The 23,268-nt window shown below is 39.8% G+C and overlaps 1 protein-coding gene across 3 annotated transcripts in view; it reads right to left on the bottom strand.

The window, feature by feature from the left end:
• Positions 1–268: 268 nt before the first annotated feature.
• GOLIM4 (golgi integral membrane protein 4) overlaps positions 269–23,268 on the bottom strand; it is a 72,759-nt gene continuing 49,759 nt past the window's right edge. For all 3 annotated transcript variants that reach the window (XM_034439035.3, XM_034439037.3, XM_034439038.3), the window contains 7 exons: positions 22,229–22,470; positions 20,247–20,323; positions 19,683–19,801; positions 13,763–13,930; positions 7,466–7,534; positions 5,987–6,067; positions 269–4,484 (listed from right to left, as the gene is read on the bottom strand). In XM_034439035.3, the coding sequence (XP_034294926.1) occupies positions 4,323–4,484; positions 5,987–6,067; positions 7,466–7,534; positions 13,763–13,930; positions 19,683–19,801; positions 20,247–20,323; positions 22,229–22,470 (918 nt within the window). In that variant the 3' untranslated portion in view covers positions 269–4,322. The remainder of the gene's footprint in view (positions 4,485–5,986; positions 6,068–7,465; positions 7,535–13,762; positions 13,931–19,682; positions 19,802–20,246; positions 20,324–22,228; positions 22,471–23,268) is intronic.

Below are 23,268 nucleotides of genomic sequence, written 5' to 3'. Positions count from 1 at the left end.
ATGTTTATGTACTTATGATAAGCATTATATTTTAACAAGGTCATTGCTGGATCTTGATTCAATAGATTCTTTTCTTGATCACCTACTTCATTGTATTTGTTTGCAAAGATCAGAAAAATGATTTTTGATTTGAATCAAAGCCCAGATTATTTGAACTTGATTATCGAAAAGCAATGTTATTCATCTACTTGGATGATGCACATTGCTTGAATTTACAGCCAGCACAATAGTGGAAATAAAGCAAAAAGCACACACCTTAAAATCAGCATTATTTCAAAGTCTACCATTTATTGATGGTCTTCAGTTAAAGCCTCAGAAAATTAAATACTGCCCCAAGGCATGAAAAATACACAGAATTTTATCAAAATATTTGTATTCCAAAGGGTATGTACATATCATACACTTTACATAACTGTAAACAGGGAAGTTCTTTCACCACCTGTAAGATAATTTTGTTTAATTAGTAAACTCAGATTTGTATTGTTATACATATACAATTGGATGCCATGTTTAACACAAAATCCTTTTAAAAATGTATAAAGATATGGTTCAAAACATTTACAAAAGGAAATTACCGTCAGGTTAGTACAAAATGAATTATATTACATTCATATAAAAAGATTAAAAGACATTTTCCATTATGGTTGTTGTGGTGTATCTTAAAAGAAAAAAATGGGAAAAGATTCTCAAGCATTGGATTATTTTTTTCTTTCCTGTGATGGAAATAAGATGGAATTTCACCCCTGATTTGAAGAATGTTTTGTGCTTCTGAAAAACATTCTGGAACATTGTTTCCTATCCTTTGGCAACTTGAAGATGCGTGGACTTCAATTCTTCAACTGCCTGGGGAATTCTGGAGTTGAAGTTCACACATTTTCAAGCTGCCATGTTTGAGAAACACTGTTCCAGAAGATGTCCAATTGGCCTGTGCATGAAGGAATCTTCCCAACCTTTTGATTCAAACTCTTCTCAGCAACAACCATGCTAAAATGTGGAATTCTGAGAACTGAAGTCCAACATCTGCATGCCCGGGTTGGAGAAGACCGCCATAAATAATTGAAATCTCCAAGGATATAGGTAGGTACGCATATGTGTATATGTGCATATACTGCAAGTTACAAACATCACAAATATCCCCTATTCCCAGTGCATTGTAATAAGTGGGGGAAGCACCAGAGACCAATACAGGCTGAAGGCCAGTATAAACATAATGAAATCAATATATAAGGTTAACATACCTGACATTATTGGATGAGAACAGAAACCTGGAATAAACCTTGAACTTGGGAATTTTCCCCAAGTTCATATCTGTGTATATCTGAAAGAAATTCACTCTTTTGTGCAAAAGATAAGGTGGAGAATTATAGTGAGGAAGATGACTTTTAGGGTGGGATCTTCATCAAGGCTCTGTGGTGTAGAAGGAGAGAGGCTTCTTTCCAGGATCTGCATAGAATATGTTATTATGTTGGAGTTCATAGTATATGGAATTTGGGAGCAATCTTTTACTTCTTAGGTCGTTGCACAGCATGTGACCCTTATAGCATCAGGTGGTGCAGGCACTATTACCTTCTGTGCATGCACATATTAATGTACCGTATATTGATTATTCCATTAGCAAGAGCATGAGGTAAGCACTATTGATTAATCAAAGCAAGTGATTAATAGTTGAAGAAGACAGGAATGGCTATGAGTATTCGAAAACTTCATTCTGTTACCAATTGTGACATCGATTGGTCAATTCTCATACTTTAGTTCCAAAAATGAGCAGGTTCAAAAGAAATTGCCTCTGTTTCCTAATACTAAGGAACAATACAGTTGCTCCAAGATCATTTTGGAAATTATTAAGAACTCGACATCAGAAATACAAGAATGGATAAAGCAAGAGAGTTGGCCAAAGGCTCCCTCTAGCTATCCACATGTTCCTTTTTTTATGTTTCATAGTTGCCCCAAAACAGCGATACGGAAAAAATCAATTTAAGACCAAAATATCTGGAGAAACTATCTGATTCTCTTGTGAGTATGATTACTAGAAACATCTCCTAAAACTTAAACAAAACAAGAAAGACTGCATTAAAAATAGGGGGCATGGATAATGGAAGGGGTGTGCAAGGGGAGCTTTGTAGAGTAGAATAGAGAACATATGGTGTATTAGACACCAGAGTAAAAGTTGTCCATGACTAAACTAAGTGATTAATTTGTGTCTATGCTGTACTGTTTCAGATGCTAGATGGGTGACAGGGCTAACAAATCTGGGCTAAAATCCAGTGCAATAAAGAACAGCCATCTGGACTTTTGGACCAAGATACTCAACAAGGAAAAATATAAGTATACTTCCAATCCTGTACTACTCTATTAATCCCAACACACTAGCTTTTTGTATGCATAAAATACTTCCTGTACTCTGAATTGATATAACCAAGATGGTTTTCAGACTCTTGTGAGAATCATTGTGATAAAAAAGCCTTGAGAGAAAGCTATTTTTTAAAAACCTGAAAAATCTGAAAGTTAGTCCAGTGTCACTTTTTATAAATTAGGCAATGGTGAAAACCAAGTATGATTGACTGCAAATAAACCAGAGGAAGAAGAGGGTCACATATACATTTCACCTTTTAAAGTAGACAAAATGGGAGTCTCTAATAGCAAAAATGTACACAGGTCCACTCAGAAGCAATTTCCATAGTTTTCAAATGTGAGCTTTCATAGAATATGAAAACAAGTCAATGAAAGACTGAGAACATTCTATCTTCATCAATGGATGACAACCAATCTTGGGTTAAGGCGGCTTTTTCAGCTTCATACCATCTAATTGAGTTATGGCTATAAGTCCCAAAATTTCTACCCAGTTGCAAACCTAACACACCTTAAGAAAGAACTAGAGCATGTAAGGCAGGATCAAACATAAAAGTTACCCTGCTGGATCAGAACAGACAACCATCTAGACTAGCATTCTGTGTCATACGATGGCCAACTGCTAGGAAGTTCATAAGGATGGACAGAAGGATAACAGTCAGCCTACAAACACAGAAGTGAAATGAAAACTCTGATCTGACACAAGCTCAGGCATTCATTCACCTGTTGCTGTGCCTTTTGGAATATGCCAACATAGCTGTTAAAAATCTGTGCTAACAACATCTGCATCAATGACACCTGGGCAAACTTGATTCTAACCAGTGGTGGGTTTCAAAATTTTTTGCTACTGGTTCGGTGGGCGTGACTAGGGAGGGGCATGTGACTGAGTGGACATGGCCAACTTGCCATCACTCACGCCCACACCCACTCAGCCACATGACCCCCTCCCATCTAGCCACACCCACAGGAAAAGGTAGGAAATTTTTGGGAATTTCCACCCATCTACCCCTGCCTCCCTTTGCCAGTCACCCCCGTTTCCCCTCCTTTAGCCGCCCCGGCCCTAGCCCTGCTTCCTCCCCTACCACCACCTCTTGGTTCGGGCTGCTTACCTTCTATGGCAGCTGGTCCAGAAAGCAAGCTGACCGGAGTTTTTGGCGGCCTCCAGCCAGCTGCTGCTGCTGAAAAGTGGCTGGCAAAGAAGCCTCTTTGAGAGCCGATTTGTGGCTGCAGCGGCTGGCTGTTGGCCGCCGAAAAGTACCAGAGGTTGCAGAAAAAGCTGCTGCTATGTTTTGTGCGCATGCGCATCCCATTGAACTTACAAGGCAATGGGATGTGCGTGCGCGAAGAACATGGCGGTGATGAACATGGCGGGCGGGGCAAGTGAGTGGCGACCGTGGGACTGGTTCAGGGGTGTGGCCAGCCGGCCATCGCTGCCAGTTCAGCGATCTTGGCCAAATTTCCACCAACAGTTCGCGTGAACTGGTGCGAACCAGCTGAATACCATGTCTGATTCTAACCAAAATGATCACAGGGCAAGTCAGCAACCAGTAGGCTCACAGAAGTGAATGAATTGAGATATGGGAGCAGTCAGCCCTTCCTCAAGCTTCAAGCTCAGGCACTAGTTTTATCGTTGGCTTAAAGAATACCTTGGCTTCTTACTATTTGGACAATGCCAAACAAAAACACATACACCCCCTTTTTAAAAAAAAAAAAAAAAAAAGCATCATAAAAAAATTAAGAAAAAAAAGAAAAATACTACTTTTCCTATTCTATTTTTGTCCCATAAAACTTATATTAAGAATGCACTAAAAATACTGTATTCATATAAATGCACAAAACCTCCAATAAAAAAAAATATAATATATTCATTTTTGTTAAAAGGCTCATCTTTTTTCCCCTCTAGAATCTACACAATTTTGCTCTTGACCTCGTCCCTTTTTTTTCCACATAATGTCAGGAAAACAATCCCAGAATTACATTTCCCCTCGTCTGCGGCTTTTATCTGCAACAGGACCACCTTCTTCCTCTTCTTCCTCTTCCTCTTCCTCATAGTTTTCATCATGTCCTTCTTTCTGTTGCTTCCCTTCCTGAATGTCTTCCTCTTGATCAACTCCTTCGCTTATCTTTTCTTCAGCCTGGATATCCAAAATTGATAAAAGAGAGAAATGATTTCAGAACACAGATTGAAAAAAACGAACAAACAAAATAGAGAAAAGGATACACTTTTGGGAAGTAAAACTAATACCGTTTATAACTGGAAATATAATGGATGGAAACTAATCAAGGAGAGAAGCAACCTGCAATTAAGGAGAAACTTCCTAAAAGTGAGGACAATTAACCAGTGGAAGAGTTTAGAGGTTGTGGGTGCTTCATCACTGGAGATTTTTAAGAAGAGACCAGACAGCCACTTGTCTGAAAGCGCCTCCTTCTTGAGCAGAGATTGGACTAGAACACGGGTGTCAAACTTGATCGCATTATGTGATGTATCATGATATATCATGACTTTTTTTGCCTTTGCGGAGCACCAAGGGGCGTGGTCTTTGTGTGACGCAACTGGCCCGCGGACTGCCAGTTTGACAGGCCTGGACTAGAAGACCTCCAAGGTCCCTTCCTGCTCTATTCTGATTTAAATTTAGATTAAATTCTATAGTATTCTAATTGTTACAGCAAAATAGATGGAATTGCTTCCCTCCCCTCCAGATAATTTTCTGGAAATGGGAGAAAATTCAAAGGGATATGATATTAGCGCCCTACACCTTTCGTTCTTTAAAGGTGAGTCATAAATGAAGTATGCACACTTGTGCAGCTTCTAAAGTACATAATCTTACCCCATTGAGTTGTCTCAGCCACCAACTTTCACAGCTTTAACTTAGCGTCCATGGACCTTACCCCATATTTAAGAGGTCCCTAAAGGGAGTATGTAAGCGCACGAATGTTTCCTATTGTTCTTGTCACATTTTAATTCTTTTTATTTTGCTCATTCAGATTTATATAAATTTCATCTGACAAATTAATTAATTAATTAATTAATCTAAGCATTTGAAGTACCCAACCCATCCAGCAGCAAAATGATTAAATGCAATCCTGGTATCTATTGTCTAATTAATATTAATGTCAATTTTATTTAAAAATAAAGTAATTTTCCGTTGCTTTTTCCTGAGCTGCCTACTTGGAAAAGATGGTGATAAAAAGCCAAGTGCAACCCTGGTTAGAAAAAGCTTGCATCCCTTCACCCTAATGGGTCTTTTGTTAGCATTTTATTAATGCTATGCAGATTTGTGACAGTGCTTCGCAGGTAATCCATACATCCTTGATATTCATTCTGGCTTCACTACAATCTAATTAGCAGTCACTCCCCCCCTTCCCCCCACAAAGGCTGTATCATTGATTCTGTTGAATTTGGCATCTGTTGTGTTTTGTAAAAAGTTCTGAAAAGCTGGTATGAGGCTCCAAAGTGTTTGCCAGTCCACACACTGATTAAGACTTATTTGCTTTAGTAGGAATACATTTGCTTTTATCAAAGCAGAAAGAGTAATAGTTAATGAGATTCAATGGATAAAGCACATCATTTTAGATCGAAGTCCATTTCCCACTGTAGCATCTTCTTCACTTCATTATTTAATTGCGCAGTGCTTACATTTTCATCATTTTCACCATATGGATCTTCACCATTGTGTTCCAGCCTCCTTTTCTTCTCTTCGGGTAGATCTCCTTGGGCCTATTAAAAATATACATGTTTAAGAACAAAATGATTATAGAAGATAAAAGTACCCATTTGGCTTATACTGTACCTATTGGGTAGGAAACATTTATCTTGGCCGCTGTATGTATTTATTTTGTGGATGTGTTTACTGCTTTATTGCTTTTATCTGTTTTATAGTTTTAGAATTGCAAGTCACTTGGCTGATTTGGAAAGTTATAGAGGTTGATTGATTGATTGATTGAATGAATGAATGAATGAAAAAAACCCCTAATTTTCTTTTTAATATCTTGGAATAAAGTTGTAAGAATTCCCAGTGATAAAATTTCTGGCAGTTATAATCCTGTTCCTCCTCTGACAGCATGGGTGGGGCCGACTAACCCAATAGGATTATGAAGTATAGGTAGTCCCCGACAGTTCCTTTAGTGACCATTCAAAGTTACAACGACTGAAAAAAGTGACTTATGACCATTTTTCACACTTATGACAGTTGCAGCATCCTCATGGTCATGTGATTTACATCTGGATGCAACTGACTCACATTTATGATGTTTGCAGTGTTCCGGAGTCATGCGATCTCCGTTTGTGACCTCCTGACAAGCAAAGTCAATGGAGAAACCAGATTTCACTTAACAACCATATTACTAATTTAACAACTGCAGTGATTCACTTAATAAATGTGGCAAGCAAGGTCGTAAAATGGAGCAAAACTCACTTAACAAATTTCTCACTTAGCAACATAAATTTTGGGCTGAATTATGGTAATAAGTTGAGGACTAACTCTATATGAAGTACTTCTTTGGGCTATGTACTGTTTTAGCTTGTCCTTGCTTGCAGAAACTAAAAAGTAAAGGTGTGCTAGTCGTTCCCAACTCTAGGGGGCGGTGCTCATCTCCGTTTCAAAGCTGAAGAGCCAGCGCTGTCCGAAGATGTCTCCGTGGTCATGTAGCCGGCATGACTAAACGCCGAAGGCGCACAGAACACTGTTACCTTCCCACCAAAGGTGGTCCCTATTTTTCTACTTGCATTTTTTACATGCTTTCGAACTCTTAGGTTGGCAGAAGCTGGGACAAGCAAAAGGAGCTCACTCCGTTATGCGGTGCTAGGGATTCGAACTGTCAAACTGTTGACCTTTCTGATCAACAAGCTCAGCATTTTAGCCACTGAGCCACCGCATCCTACCTATACATTATTATGGACTATACATTACATTGTTGGACTTGTACACCTGCCACTTCAAAAATATGGGCTTATGGTTCCACTCAAATATATTATTGCAGTTTTTTCCTGTAATGTATTTCATCATTCAGTCTGCCCTTCCTCCAAGAAGAACAGGACACATAAATTCAATCCACCACCATATATTATCCTCACCATAAACCTGCGAAGTAGGGTTCATAATTTCAGGTTATTTACCTCTTCTTCTCCCTCTTCCTGGTACTGTTCATCCACATTGTCTTCCTGCTGATCTGGATTGCCCACCACCTGCAGATAAATCAAACAGACTCTGCTGCTCTTATTCCTGCAGCTCCAGAACTCAGAAAATAAGTATTAACTTTAAAAAAAAATAAAATAAAGGTCAGGCAAAACTATAGACAGGCTGGGCTATTGCAAAGACTTAAATCTGAAAGCTCACATATCATGGAGAACTGTACAGGCATAAGTTTGGTCAGTCTATTAACTGTGGTTGAAAGATCTGGAATAGTTTGATACACAGGGCCATAAAATCAAACTGATACATGGTTTAATGTAGGGATGCTGGAAATATCTATCATGGATATCTTTTCAAGCACAGAGGCTTTGTCTGCCAAAACGGAGTCTGTTGCGGTACAAATGAGCACATAATTCACTGAGTTCTTTCACCTACCCTTTGAAACATTTCTCAGCTAAAAATACAGGGTGCTAAATGCTTATCGTTTTGCATTAAAATTTGCACTAAATTTTAATTTTAGATTCACATTAAGATCATATTTTGGCAAAGATGTATGCAAAAATAAATGTAGGTTTTTGTGTCATTCATCCAGAATAAGACCCGTTTTTTAAAAATGCAGAACAATCCAGAATTTTGATGGAATGAATCACTCAAGACATATGATACATCAATTGGATTATCCACTAATTGCTTTGATATATTCGAAGACTGAGATGAAAACAAATACATTATTAATCAACACGAAACAAACTGGATGTTCTCTTCCCATCATTTTAAACAAATTATTTACCTTTATAAAGTTGATAATGCTGCTCCAATTCACTCAGTAATAAAAATTTTAAAAAATAATACAATTATAATAATATTCATGAAACAATCTAGTTACTAATGAAACTAATAAACAAAGAAAAAGAAATCTGAGAATTGGGAATATCAGTTAGCCAACTAACATTCAACTAAAGAAAGAATTCATTCCATCCTTCAGATTCAAAAGGCTTTGAAAACAGCCAGATCTCAATGGTTTTATAGAAACCCAAGAATGGGGAGAATATGATGTTTCTGCAGAGATGTTATTCCAGAAAAGTGCGGCCACAAAGACAAGGCTGGCCTCCAGGATCCCTGCATATGTAGGGACCCAAAGCAGGGACTCAGAGGGAGTCCTTCCTCTTAGATCTCTTCAGGTGACAAAGGTCACTGGGAGAAGACATTCCAGAAGATATTTAAGGCCAAAGCTATGAAGAGATTTACATGAACCATGAACACATTTAGTCGTACCTGGAAACCCAAAACGTAACCTGAGCAGCTCTCACAGAAAAGGTGTTTATTTTTGAATAAATAAATTGCCCCTAACAATCTGAGTTCTATGTTCTGGACTATCTTATGGGCTCAGAGTGATGTTCAAAGACAGCTCCATGTAAAATGAGTCCAAATGACTCATTGCTCTCTGAGCTTGGATGTTTTTTTGCAGATGCTTCATTAGCTAAATTAGATAGCACTATCAGTGTTAACAAAACTCCTCATTCCAATCCTGAGCTACAAGCATTCTCCTTTATTAGTAGTCCAAATGAAAGTTGGCCAAGGCATGAGTGACTATGAGCAAGCCCCCACAATGAAAGAAAGCCTGCAACTGGAGCACAAGATGAAACTGTGGAGAAGCCAGTGGTGGGTTGCTACCAGTTTGTCCCGGATTGGGCGAACTGGTAGTGGCGGTGGTGGGAGGCTCCTCCCACCGCCCAGATGTCTCTGCGCATGTGCAGAAGAACTGCATGCACACACGAGTGCATGCACACCCATGAGCGAACCGGTAGCAACAGGATTTGAATCCCACTACTGGGAGAAGCCTTCCAAATCACAACTGTGACCAAAATGTGTTGAAACTTTTGTATTTATTTCTTTTTTAAAAAATAATCTGGAAGCAATTAGATTGCCTAGAGTCACTGGCCGTCAGGTGACATATGCATTTAATAAACTATTTTTATTTAGAAATGTACTGAAAGTCACCGTTGAATATGGATAGTATAAAACACAATTTATCTGGCCAATGCTTAAGAATATGGAACACAGCAATTAAAATTATATTAATATTATATTCATGCTTGAGTAAATGATTTGGATATTTTTTGTAAACAATACATTCTAATATAATTTCCACTTCTAAACTCTTTTCAGTGATGTGAAAGGTGGATACAGTGTTTAGCAACAGGATTACTTAATTCAATATTTATTCTTAAATGCTTCTCTCTTTCTCTTGATCTCAATCTTTGTAATGAATTTATCCAGAGGAAAAGAGTAAATTAAAGTTTATTAATTTACGAGCTGCCTCCTGGAATACGACTGATCCCGGACCTCCGGACCTTCCGTAAGGCCCTGAAGACTTATTTATTTCACCAAGCCGGCCTAGCCTAAATGGTTCTTAAATGGGATTTTAAATTTTATAGACTTGGGGGTTTTAAATTGGGAAGCCAATGATTTAATTCTTTTTAATTATCTTAACTTTTGTATTGTATGTATTTTAATTTTGGCTGTTCACCGCCCTGAGTCCCTTCTGGGAGAAGGGCGGTATACAAATTAATTAATTAATTAATTAATTAATTAATTAATTAAATAAATAAATAAATAAATAAATAAATAAATTGTCTAGACCTTATAATGCTAGTTTGTATGTATTAGGAGAATCAATATTGAGCAGGAGAAAGAGGATCAATGCTCTTCTAAATAATTTTTTAAAACATCAGAAACCCAGACGCTGGATTAAGCATTTCTTCTTTCAAAAGCTCCTTGTAACAAGCACATTTTAAGCTATCCTCAATATCTGCTAATGCTTTTACACAGTCCTGTTGGTTCAAGGGCCACAAAATGGCATATAGAGGGCCACTCTGCAAAAGGTGGGTACAGGGCAGCTCTCCCCTCAAGCGTTTGAGGGGAGAAAACAATACTTTTGCCAGCTTTGGAAGCCATATTAGGCCGGAAGCTTCAATGCTGCCACCTTCTCATGTGTGGGAAAGCAGGAGGGGGGGGGATTTATTAGAGAGGGTTAGTAGACATAATAGCATTCTTCCTGTCGGTCAAGGTCAGGGCGATCCAGCATCTGGAGAAGGAGTGGTCAGGGGGCTGAGTCGAGATGGGACGGACGTTGATTGGAGCATGTGATCGGCTGGGGAGAAAAGGGGATGGTTTTGGGAGCTTTGACTTACCAAAGGAAAACCTGACCTATTCAGATTCGGGTTTTCCCAGATGTGCCAGTTTACCTATTCTAGTAAAGAGAACTTTGGAAAATGCTTGCTTCCGCATCTTTACTTGGAGTTGGGGGTTTTCTGGAACGCTGACAACTTTAATACTTTAACCCCATGAAGGCTTAACCCCCCCTTTTCCTAATAAAATCTCTTTCCAACACCCCAAAGACAGAAAAGGGCTGATTTGCCAGAGGGCTCTAGGACTGCAGATCCCTGTTTGAGCCACCTCTCCTAAAAAAACAGGATTGAGTGACTTATGTAACAGAATAGCAGAGTTTGAATGGACCTTGGGAGTTCTTCTAGTCCTGCTCAGGCAGCAAACACTACATCATTTCAGACAAATGGTTGTCCAATCTCTTCTTAAAAACCTCCAGCGTTGGAGCACCCACAACTTCTGGAGGCAAGTCGTTCCACTGATTAATTGTTCTGTCAGAAAATTTCTCCTTAGTTCTACGTTGCTTTTCTTCTTGATGAGTTTCCATCCATTTTGTTCTATCTTCAGGGCTGTTATACTCCCGGCCCGTGAGCCGGATGCGTCATGGGCTGGCCACGCCCACGGCCAGTTTAGCGAAGGGGGGGAAGTCCCAATATGTCACGTGATGCCGCTGTGACGACGTGAGTTTGACGACCCCAGCTTTGGAGAATAAGTCAAGGTGAGATTTGTGACATGACATCAACATGAACGTGGTTAATCTGCAGAAGGCAGCTGTGTTTAAAGGTGACAGAGTTTCAATCCCTATTGTTGGGAAAAAAATGTTCAGGATACATGCTGTCAAACAGCTCAATACCATCAGCAATTTCTATGGGGAAAAAAAGATAGCGCTCTCCATCTTGGTATGTTCCAAATGTATTCCTCTATTATCATTGGCTGTAAGTGGAGGGTTTGCATAGATTACTCCCACATTCTTAATTAAGAAAGGAATGGGATCAAAGGTTGTTTTATTTAAATGATGGTTTGGTTAATATATTTTGGTTTTCACTGAAAAGAAAAATGTCAGAAGCCTGACATGAAAAATACATTTTCTGATGTTCAAAGCTCCATTATGAAATCTCTTTCTCCAAGGTATTCTGCTAAAACATTAAAACTATTCATTTAGTTGAAGTGGAGTCCTTAGTGCTTTCTGAGCTTGGCTGTTTACTTGCAGACATTACCTAGGTAACATCATCAGTCGATCAAAAGCTCAGAGAGCACCAAAGCTACATATATTCTCTTGTATTATAATTTAATTGATGTGTTCACAATATATTGTTCAAGCAGGTAATTTATTAAATTGAGCTCTATTATATGTTGCTCCTTTTCTAAAAATAAAAACATAATTTTATTATGTCTTAGGGCTGTTTTGATTTCTGTTTGTTTTTACATGGCTTTTGAGTTTGCCAAGGAAGGTGAGATGAAATATTCTAAAGAAATGCAATACATTTCATCATACAAAAAGTAGCACATTCAAATATTAATAATATGTATATAGTGGTTTCAAAAAGGGAGTTCACAAGAATTTTAGTTATTTGGTAACCGGAAAATGATTGTACGCACTGGTTAAACTGTTAAAAATCATTATGTCATAGATAACTACTACAGGAACAAGGCTGGGGTTCATGCTTTCCCCCTTGGGGTGTCTGGAGGTTATAGTAAATAAACATACTCTACATGAGGCTACCCTAGAACAGCATGCAGAAATTTTAGCTGGTACAGAATGCAGATGCACGGATATTATTAGGAGTCCGTATACCGTATACCATGTTAATACCTTTGCTGCACAAGTTGCATTGGGTGTAAGTTTGCTCCAGGGTCTACTTCAACATGTTGGTTATGATGATGCCCTACATAGCATCAAAGCACCATTTTTCATTAAAATACTTCGCTATTTGGTCAGAATTGGCCCATAGGAACAGGGTTTACACATTGTGCAAAGCCATGGTTTTTTGAATATGCCACAATTTGACTAAAGTCATACAAATCAAAATTTACAAACCAGAACAGTTGAGTTTAGACAAACTGTTAACCAAACCAAACAAAATTCAAAATGCCTTTGTGTGATGTGTGAACCAAGCTTAATTTTCATTTTAGGTACAAAAAATATATCCTATTGTTACTACATAAAGCCAGAAGCAGAAGTTTGCTTAGGAAGAGAAATAAATTTTATATAGATAAAACTAAACTAAGTTTTGCTCACACCAAACTTCCCCATATATTGTTGATCAGGCCAGCTGAGAATTCTGGGAACTATAATTCATTATATCTTGACGATACTACATTAGGGAAGACTCTCTTACATGTTTTTTTCTGTACTTGTTGGTTGGCAGATTGATGCATGAACAGAATCACCTGAGAACGTTGCTTTCATTCATGCAGTTCACCGCTGGGTACTGTATTGATATTCATGTCTAACACAAGGAAACAGATTTCTCTATTTCTCCCTTTGTTTTGAGATTCTAATACTTGGCAGAGTTTGGCCACAGAGTGCTGATGCTTTGCAATTCTTCTCTTTTGGATTTCTGAAGTTCTCATAAATCATTTGTAGATACAGCTTCCTTCCAATTTCTATTCTCCTTTATTGATTACCCCCGCCCCCTATAGGCTTTCCCTTTCTCTCCGTTCAAGCTACAAATGCTCACCCATGCTTATGTGCACGAAGCATAACTCATAAAGGAGATCTAATGCAATGATGCATACCATTGCATCTGGATTCCTTCGGTGTCCTGCACTTCATCAAAAATGCACAAGAGTAACATTGAGTGGAGCAGAAGAGGGAGAGATGTCAAGGAACAGAAGATGGAAGACTCCTGAGATTGATTTTAGAAATTTTCCATTTTCATCTGAAAGAAATATGAGAGGTAGACGGGGCAAAAGAAACCCATAAAATGCTATCACAATAGGAAATCTAAATTTCTCTAATAGCCGTCCAGAATGACCAGCAGATGAGCCTTAAGATGTTATAATGCACATACTACACCTTATGTTTGCAAGGGTTCTTTTCACCCATGCATGGATAACACTTGAAGTTACAATCATTTCATAAAGAGAGGCATTGGGTTTCACTGACTCACCACCAAATGGTCTTCCATTTCAGAATTCGCTTGTTTCTGGTTATTTGGTTTTAGCTCCTTATTCTCTTCAGGGAGATTCTCTTCCCTCTCTTGCTCTGCTTCTTCAAATTCATCTTCTCCCTGGTTGTTGGGATCATCAGCTGGGTTGATATCATCCATGACTGTCTTCTGCATTTACAAGATGAAGTGAAAAAAAATACTCAACAGCAATATATATTTCACTACTATACTACCATCGTCACTTAGGTTTAACATATTATGAACTAACTAGCACCTTCTGGATATCAAATTCAAATTCAAACCTTTATTGTCAGAGTACAACATGTGTGTTGTGACCTAGGCCCAAGTAGTTATTACCAGACACAATCAGTCCTAAACAAACATATTTTATTAGAACAGCTGAGAATTACTTCATTCTCAGCTTAGTCCAAATTAATTCCAAAACAAGTCCTCCAGAAAAAGTCCTTCGGCCTTATCACAAACCTTTGTCTTCTTTGGCACCCTGCCAAAGGCTTTTCTTGGCAAAGCCCCACGAAGTTCAGAAACAAAAGACACCAACAAGAAACAAATGTAGCAATGTTGCTTTCCTACAAAGAGTCCAAGAGCCGTTGCTGCTCTTTTAAGCCTTATGGAAAGGGGCCAATCATCTCCTGGCCTTACTCCCGAGTTGTCCTTTTTGCTCTTGCCTTCTGGCAGCTCTTCGCATGCGTGCACTCCTGTTCCTCTGCCTCTATGCTGTCCGCCTCTGGAGGCTCCGGAGTCCGCGCATCGCTCCCAGATGGCCCTGGCCCCATCTCTGCCTCCAATGCAGAGCCCTAGTCCAGGCCTTCCCCTGACTCCAGGACTGGCCCATTGTCCTCCCCAGCCTCCTCATTATCCGACTCTGCTGCCAGCTCTGCAGACTGCTGGTGGACCAAAACAATGTGTACTATGAGATTGGCTGAGCTTCACTTCATGCAACTGCCCCCCCAACACAATACAACTCACAGTGAAAGACAAAAAAAAAATTCCTATCCCAGTGAATCCTTTTAACAATCACCCAATCCTATTGCACCATGTGAACTTATTGCACATCGCACTGGCTCTGCATGTCAATCGTACTATGTTGTTGTAGTTATTTTTCATTCAGTCTGATACCCCATGGATAAAAACTGTTCTTCACCCTGTTTGTGCGGCTGCCTATGCTTCTATATCTCCTTCCCAATGGAAGGAGAATAAAGAAGCGCTGGCCAGGGTATGAGTCGTCCCTGAGGATTTTCCTCACTCATCCAAGGCAGCGATGTCATCTAGTGGTATCAGGGGACAGCCCACGATGTTTTGTGCTGTGCTCTTAATGTTTTTCTCTGTAATGTTTTTCTATCCGCTGCTGTCAAGCCAGCATACCACACCGTAATGCACTGAGTGAGGATGCTTTCTATTGTGGATCAGTAAAAGGAGGTCATCAGTTGTTGTTCCACTTTGTTTTTTCGCAAGACTCTAAGGAAGTGGAGTCTCTGTTGGGCCTTTCTGGCCACCTGGGTTATGTTGATCTTCCAGGTGAGGTCTTCACTGAGATAGATTTCCAGGAATTTAAAGGAGAAAGCCCCACTCAATATAAAGTGGAGCAAGTTCCTCCCTCTTCTTTCAGAAGTCTAACACCATTTCCTAACACCGAATAACATAGCAATACAGAAATACATTCTACATTTATATCCTTTCAGCATAAAACCTGTATAATATGTTTAATGTAGAAATTTCTATTTTGTTTTTTCTTCCATTAGAAGAAAAATACAACATGTCAGCAGCATAAATGCACAGATGAAGGCAGTGTGAAATATGTTGATAAATTCTTTTTTAAAAAACAAGTAAATCAAGCAGAACAGAAAGTAAATTCAGGTACAAATTCCTTTTTAGAAATAAGGTGCGTTATTCATCTTATTCTTTGGATAATAAGAGCGCTGTAAACATTAAAAAAAAGGGTGCCCTCCAAATATTTTTGAAAAAATTGCTGTTTGGGGATGGTGAGTAATATACTCCACATTCTATTCAGGAATCTTGTGCATGGCCACAAGCAAGGTTTAGAGTGATGGATGGATTCTGAAGTATGGTAGCCACAAATCTCTCACCCAGTTGGTATGTTGTGGTATGCATATACAGTAGCTAACTTGTTTTTTAAAAATGCCACAACATCCTTGGAAAGCAAGTAACACTAAAAAAAATGATGGGGCTCACACATTGGATTAAACCATTTTTTTTAAATTTGATTTATATGCCGCCCTTCTCCGGAGACTCAGGGCGGCTTACAATGTGCTCAGCAATAGCCTTCATCCTTTTGTATATTTATACAAAGTCAGCTTATTGCCCCCACAACTGGGTCCTCAATTTACCTACCTTAGAAAGGATGGAAGGCTGAGTCAACCTTGAGCCTTGGCGAGATTCGAACCTGCAGTAATTGCAGGCAGCTGGTGTTAATAACCAGCTTAATAACAGGGTGCCTTAGACCACTGTACTACCATATGTTTAATGTTTGGTTTTGATTTTGCAGAATGTAAGAACCTAGCCATTATGATTCTAAACTATGATTTCTAGTTTATAGACATGATGTTTGAAAGAGTGTCCCAAAATCACTCAATGAGCTTTATGACCAAATGTAGGTTGATCATGGAAAATCAGAAAATGGTCTGTTTGATATAGGGTTAGTTTGCTGTTCGAACTCGGTAATTATGTCATGTAAACAAAATTGTGGCTTTGCTTGATGTGTAAATGTCATCCATAGACTTGAAGGTCAAGTCCACTCAGTGCGTAATTTATTTTGCCATTAGAGCAACTCATTCTGCCAGTTTGATTCTGTCTTGTCATCTTGCAAATTGGCCTTCATGAGCACTATAACTATAACAACAGAAGATGGGTAAGTCTATAATGCATTAGAGTCATCAGGATTCATCTCATCTCAATATAGAATTTCATCCTGTAACATAATATAGTGTAAGCTTGATCGTGGAAGTTATTATAGCTACTGAACTGTAGACATGCAAGCTAGGATGAAATCTTGTGCTTGACAGAATAACAGAATTGGAAAGGAGCTTGGAGGTCTTCTAGTCCAACCCCTTGCTCAAGCAGGAAACCCTATGACCATGATGGCGAACCTTTGGCACAGGTGTCACGCAGAGCCCTCTTCTGCGGGCACACGAGCCGTCGCCCAGCTCAGCTCCACATGTGTGTGGGTCTCCGTTCAGCCAGCTGATAATTGGGTCTCTGGTGTGGGGGGTTGCGTGTGCATGCACAGGGGGCAGGCGGGGTGCGGGGGAAGCGGTGCCTCCCTGCAACCTATTTTTGGTCCCAGGAGGCTTCAGGGAGGCCTGCCAGGCCCAAAACAAGCCATGGGGGAGTGCGGCGTTGCCCCTCCCCATGGCCTGGTTTTGATCCCAGGAGGCTTCAGGGAGATCCAAAATGGGCCGTGGGGGCATACGTGGGGGGGCAGGGGGAGTGCAGGGGAGAATGGAGCACGTGGGGAGTCACGTGCACATGAGCAGGGGTGGGGGGAGCCTGGGGGGGTCACGCACACATGTGCATGAGGCAGGGCGTGGAGGGGGGCATTGCATTATGTGTGTGGGCACGTGCACTCCCCCCGCTTTTGGCATGCGATGGCAAAAAGGTTAGCCATCACTGCCCTATGCCATTTCAGACAAACACCTCTCCAATCTCTTATGAAGGATATAATTGGGTTCCTAAGGAAATTAACTATCTCTTGCTCTCGATGCCCCTGCTACTGGTTTTATAGCCATATATGTTCCTGGATGGCATTCTGAAAACTTTATTATACTCTTTTCATAGTCTTTTCCCTGGAATTGGCATTTATTTAGAAAAATGGGATATACATCTTTGCTGAAATCGAAAGGCACTCCGTTGGTATTCACTCGGTATCATTTAAACACTAAGCACTGTTATTCTACTCTCGTACACAGCTCTTCTTTACTTTCTCCCAAAAACAGTCTCTGGAGAAAAGAGCCTAAAGATACTGTTTTCTTTTCATAATCCATCTGAAGATTCTTCACCTCTAGACACACTGTTCTTTTTTGTTTTCATAACAAGATCGTCAAGCTCAGCCATGGGATAGTGTATGGGTAACTGGCAATCATTGCTCTAATTTTTGTTTTCCCCAAAGTTCTTAAAATGATGACTTCAGGCCTGACCAGCTTTATGTTTACCTCTTTCTGGTAAAGAATTAACATATGTCTACCGATAAAGGAGAATATTTGTAGCTTAGGGTTGAAATAAGGGGTCCTTGGTGCTCTCTGAGCTTGGTTGTTTTCTTTTTCCATAACATATTTCTGTTATACAAACCACTACAGAGCTATTGTGTCTGCAAACATACAAACACTAATACATATTCTCTCTCGGGATAAATAGCAATATATAAAGCGCAGGAGGGTAAGAAGTACAGGTAGATTTTGATTAGTGACTGTTTGAAGTTATAGAGAACTCCCCAATAGTTACTTATGACCCAACTTTGAAGTTACAAGGGCTGCACCCTCATTTTCACATTTTAGGTGCTTGGCAATCAATCTCATCTATATGAGATTGTCATATAGATTGTCATATAGATTGTCACAGTTATGTGACAGTGATTTTCAATGGTGTTTCCCCCCTCCCCCCCCCCCAGTTTCCAGCATTTTCTCCCAGTTTACAGTAAAAATGCAAATTGGGTAAAATTGATTCACTTATCAACCATAGTGTTTGCTTAATGACTGCTGCAAAAATGACATAAAATTGGGTTCAGTCACATGGTCATACGCTTAACAATCGCAACAACTTATGGTTTGAATTATGGTCATACGTCAAGGACTACCAGTAGCGACAAAAATAATATATTTGTTTTGCAACTGATCCTCATACATCTTCTCTATATGATCAAGGCACCTCCACATTTTTGTACTGGTCATTCACTTTTGTACTCAGTTGATTCTCATTCATCACTCATTCATTCTTGACTTATTCCTTGTTGCTTTAGCACACACACTTCTTAAATACTCTATTCCAACTACATTCAGACCAGTGGTGGGTTGCCTCCGGTTCGGACTGGTTCGCAAGAACTGGTAGTAAAACCGGCGGGAGGCTCCGCCCAATGCCCTGGATGTTGTCATTGGCGATCTGCGCATGCGCAGAAGCGATCCTGTTGCGAACCGGTAGTAAAGGTAAGTAGAAACCATCCCTGATTCAGACGCAGTGGTCAGAACGCAGAACTACAAGCAAACTCTGACCACAGCCTAGAGTTCAATCCTGACAGGACTCAAGGTTGACTCAGCCTTCCATCCTTCTCAGGTCAGTAAAATGAGGACAGTGGTTGTTGGGGGCAATATGCTGACATTGTATACCTCCCAGAGAGTGTTGTAACACACTATACGATGGTATATAAGTCTAAGTGCTATTGCTATTCAACTTACTGTATTTTTTGCTCCATAAGGCACACTTTTTCATCCCCAAAAAGTCCTTTGTGGTCCTTTGGCAAATAGCAGCTAGGCCACGGTGGCGGGGTCCTTTTACAGTGCTGAACACCCCCCCCTTTTGTCCTTGTCATTGCCCACCTCTTCTGTCTCTTTTCCGCAGTGCAGGAGTCAATAGGCAGAGCTGGCACATGAGAGGACATCTATCTGTGGTCCTCTCAGGTTCTGCCTCCTGCCCTCACTACACCGCTGCTCCAAATTTTTTGCTTGTTTTCGTCCTCTAAACTTAGGTGCACCTTATGGAGCGAAAAATATGGTAGTTTTGTTATTTCAGTTTATCAAACTGTTTTTGGGTACTGAATGGTGTTAAATATATTGAGAGAGGGGGGGGGAGAGAGAGGGAGAGAGAGGGAGAGAATAGATTGAATGAATGAACACATTAGCTAGAAAACAATCTGTTTCTCTTAAAAAGTTGCTGAGAAGTTACCGCCACTTACTGGCTCTTCATTTTGCTCATTCTCTGACTGGTGCTCCAGCTCTGGGTCCTGTTGATCATTTACATTATTCTGATCATCATCTTCTACTCTTCTTGGATGCTGGTTATGTCTCTCATAATCTAATTGGAAAAAAAAATCCATCTCATTCCTTCTTCTCACAGGCAGGAAGCATCATCACAAGCTTAATTCCACTGTTGGAAGCACCATAAAAAAGCATCGCAGCTCTGGATTCAGCGTGAAAATCGTAACACCACAAAATGATGACCCATTCTATTCATAAGCCAAGTGTCTTTTGACTATATTGGATATGATCAACCAATAAAAATGGTTGTGTTAATGTTTATATTTTAAAATTATATTTCATAATTGCTCTTTCAAGGAGGTTTCTGTTTCCAAGCCTTTTCAGATGGAATTCAGTTCAATGGTGATTTTATCTGCTTAAAATACGTTTCTTTTAACAGTTAAGCTCTATTATATACTATTATTACCTGTGTTAAGTGGAATATAAATGGTATGAAAAAAATATCAGAGAAATAAGACAAACTTAAGAGAATTATTACTTACTTTCATCTTCTTCGTGTACATCTCCTTCTCCTCCTTGCACGATATCCTGATCTACATTGTCATAATGGGATTGCTGGCTGAAATGATTGGAAGGTCTATTAATTCAGATTCATATGGAAGGAACCCTTATTGATATACAAGATGTGGGCTGATAAATGCTATGTTTCTTTTTTGCTCCAGGCTAGCTTAACATTACCCAGAAGGTGGACGAATGAGTACAATATAGTCAAATTCTTGGTTTATTTAGGTCAGTATAATTGTCTATAGTTCTCCAAGGTCTGAGACAAAATTTCTTCCCAACCCTACTTGGAGAGGCCAGCAATTGAACTTGAGATGTTCCATCTCACCAATTCCTATTCTATTAGAAGAACATGATATCTCCCTCTGAACTAAAACCCATCCTATTGATAGAGAAATATAGGAATATGTTTTACTCTGAATTAGAACACCAGTCCATCCAGCTCACCCATTGCTGGAGTTTCAAAGGACAGTTGTGATGATCAATTTTCCCAATACTTCCAATCTTCCTATACAATTTGCCAAGTAATAAATTGTTCCAAACAAATCTAAGATGGATTGGGGAGGAGCCACAATTCATGGACGACAGCAGAAAAACAGCAGAATCTTTCTTAGTATCTCTTTATGCCTAAGAACTTGCATGCTGCCTTGGTGTCTGTCATTTGACTTTACCTAAAATAACTTTCCCCCTTAAAACTTAACCAAAATTGAAGAAACAAATGTATGCAAATAGATGGGAAGCTTCAGCCTCTAAGGGCTATAATTGTTTTCAACATTGTGTAGGCCCAATGGTGGGTGACTGCAGCCTAGTGCTTTACATAGAAGCATTTTCTACATTTACCTTAAATAATAGAAAAGTATGTTGGGGCAATAGAAAGTATTGGGGGTAGTGGTGAGCAGAGGCTGAGGGATAAACAATTTTTTGATTTCTAGTGAACAAATGTTTTCTCATCCCCGACCATTCTGTATCTAAGAAAACCTTCCAAGTAGCAACAATCTTGTCTGAACAACCCAGGGTATGTTCTCAAAATTCCAAACATGACTATGGTATCAAAAAGGTGCTACCTCTGGTTTAAACAATAAGGTTGCTTTCCTCAGGGAAAAAAAATCAGCACAAAAAACAGACAGTAATATATCTCAGTGTACTGTATATAATAAGATATATGAATTCTGTCTCTTGTCTGCCTGTCCTTATCTGCACACAGTTTACACAAACAATGATAAAGCTTGACCAACGGAATATGAATCACTTAAAGCAGGAGTGTCAAACTCAAGGCTGTGGGATGTCACCCACAGGGTGCTTAAATCTGGTCCACAGGACCGGCCTGGAAATAGACAAGGACCACCCTGTAATGCCTCTGGCAGCCAAAATGGGACATGGGAGGGGGGGCTGTGCCCACGACCACCATTACCTGTGTCGAGTTTTTGGCCTGGACAGCCTCCTGCAGCACCCTGCCGGCCAAAACGGGGCACAGGGGAAATAGCAAAGGACCAGCCCATGGTGCCTCTGGCTGGCAGGATGCTGCAGGAGGCATCCATCCCGTCTCCTTTCCTCCCTCCCCCACCCCCGGATGATCCACAGAGGAGAACTACAATGCTGATCATCCCTTGAAGAAATCCAGTTTGACACCCCTGACTTAAAGGATTCCTAAAGGATACACAGGCATTATTTTACTGACCATTTGAGACACACAGTCCCAATACTGAAAACTTTAAAAGTCACTTTTTGAGGGCAGCCATTACAAATGCCATCTTATAAACAGTTACTTCTCAGATAGGCAATTCGTTAGAGAATTGTCTGTTTTCCTCTCAGGCCTTGTTTATGTAACTATTATTTACTACCCTGAAATAGAAAATATTCAAAAAAAGGGCCAGCATCCTAAGAGTTCTAGAATTTTCTGACAAATTATACATTCTTCCTTTCTCAGATGAGGGAAGGTGGGGCCCTTTGTTGCAAAGACAACCTGAGTTGTTGCTTAAATTGTTCTTCGTCCTGTTCGGCCTGTCTCCGCAGCATCAGCTCTCTCTCTTGAAGTTGCTGATGCCGGTGCAACTGCTCCTGAAGCCTCTCGTGATGCAGAGCCTCCTGATGGTCTCTTAGGCGGCTGGCTTCTTCTTCTCTCTGGGCAGCCAGCTTCTGTTGCTCCAGCTGCTGCTCATAAGGCGATTTGTACCTGGTTACAATCTTCGTGGGTGACGGTGGCTCCTGGCGGAACACACATACAAGATCGCTCAAGTAATGTAACATGTTATTTTGCACACAGAAGATCCCAAGTTCTACTTTGGTATCCCAGAAGACACAGAAAAACATCTGCATGAGACTTTAGACAAGAGTTGCCAATTCGTAGCCTCATTTCCAAAGTCTTCTTTTCCAGCTTTTGGTAAGAAAAATGTATTACTGGCTGGAGAATTCTGGGAGCTGAAGTCCACAGGTCTTAAAGCTGCCAAGTTTGAAGACCTCTGATCTACATTGTCTAACTCACATTTGGCTATGAGCTCCACTACTAATTACTTAAAATTCACCCTTTTCTCATTCCCAGGGCCAGGTTTACATTTATCAAATCTAGTCACCACTAATTTTTCTCAAGACAAGGTACTTCATGGTATTAAAAAAAAGCTCTCATTCTTGAGAGCCAGGAAAGACAATATTAAGCTAAATGAGACAACAGTTTGAAGGACAGAATTTGAATGAAAAGTTTAAATACATCCTTTGGCAGTAGTAATTAAGGATGACTAGGGAGAAATGACCATTTTAAATGTTTCTGAGATACGTTAAATGTCTAAATTTCTATAATTTTATTCTTCCTTAGAATGAATACAAAGATAACATCAAATGTTGGCATTGGGATAATAGTTTCGGAAGCCTGAAACATCAGGAGGGCTTGGCACACTGTCTAAGCTTCAATTTGAAAATTAGTTGAAACAAATGAAAACATATATTTTGGTGCCCCAAGATATGACCTAGAAAGTAGAAGCATTTCTTGACATTTCTATTTATAGTTCT

Source organism: Pantherophis guttatus, chromosome 6 (assembly GCF_059756535.1).
Source record: "Pantherophis guttatus breed Tessera chromosome 6, ASM5975653v1, whole genome shotgun sequence".
Classification (NCBI taxonomy): Eukaryota; Metazoa; Chordata; class Lepidosauria; order Squamata; family Colubridae; genus Pantherophis; species Pantherophis guttatus.
Note: the sequence above shows the minus strand (reverse complement) of the source record. Positions and strands in the feature narration are given on the sequence as shown.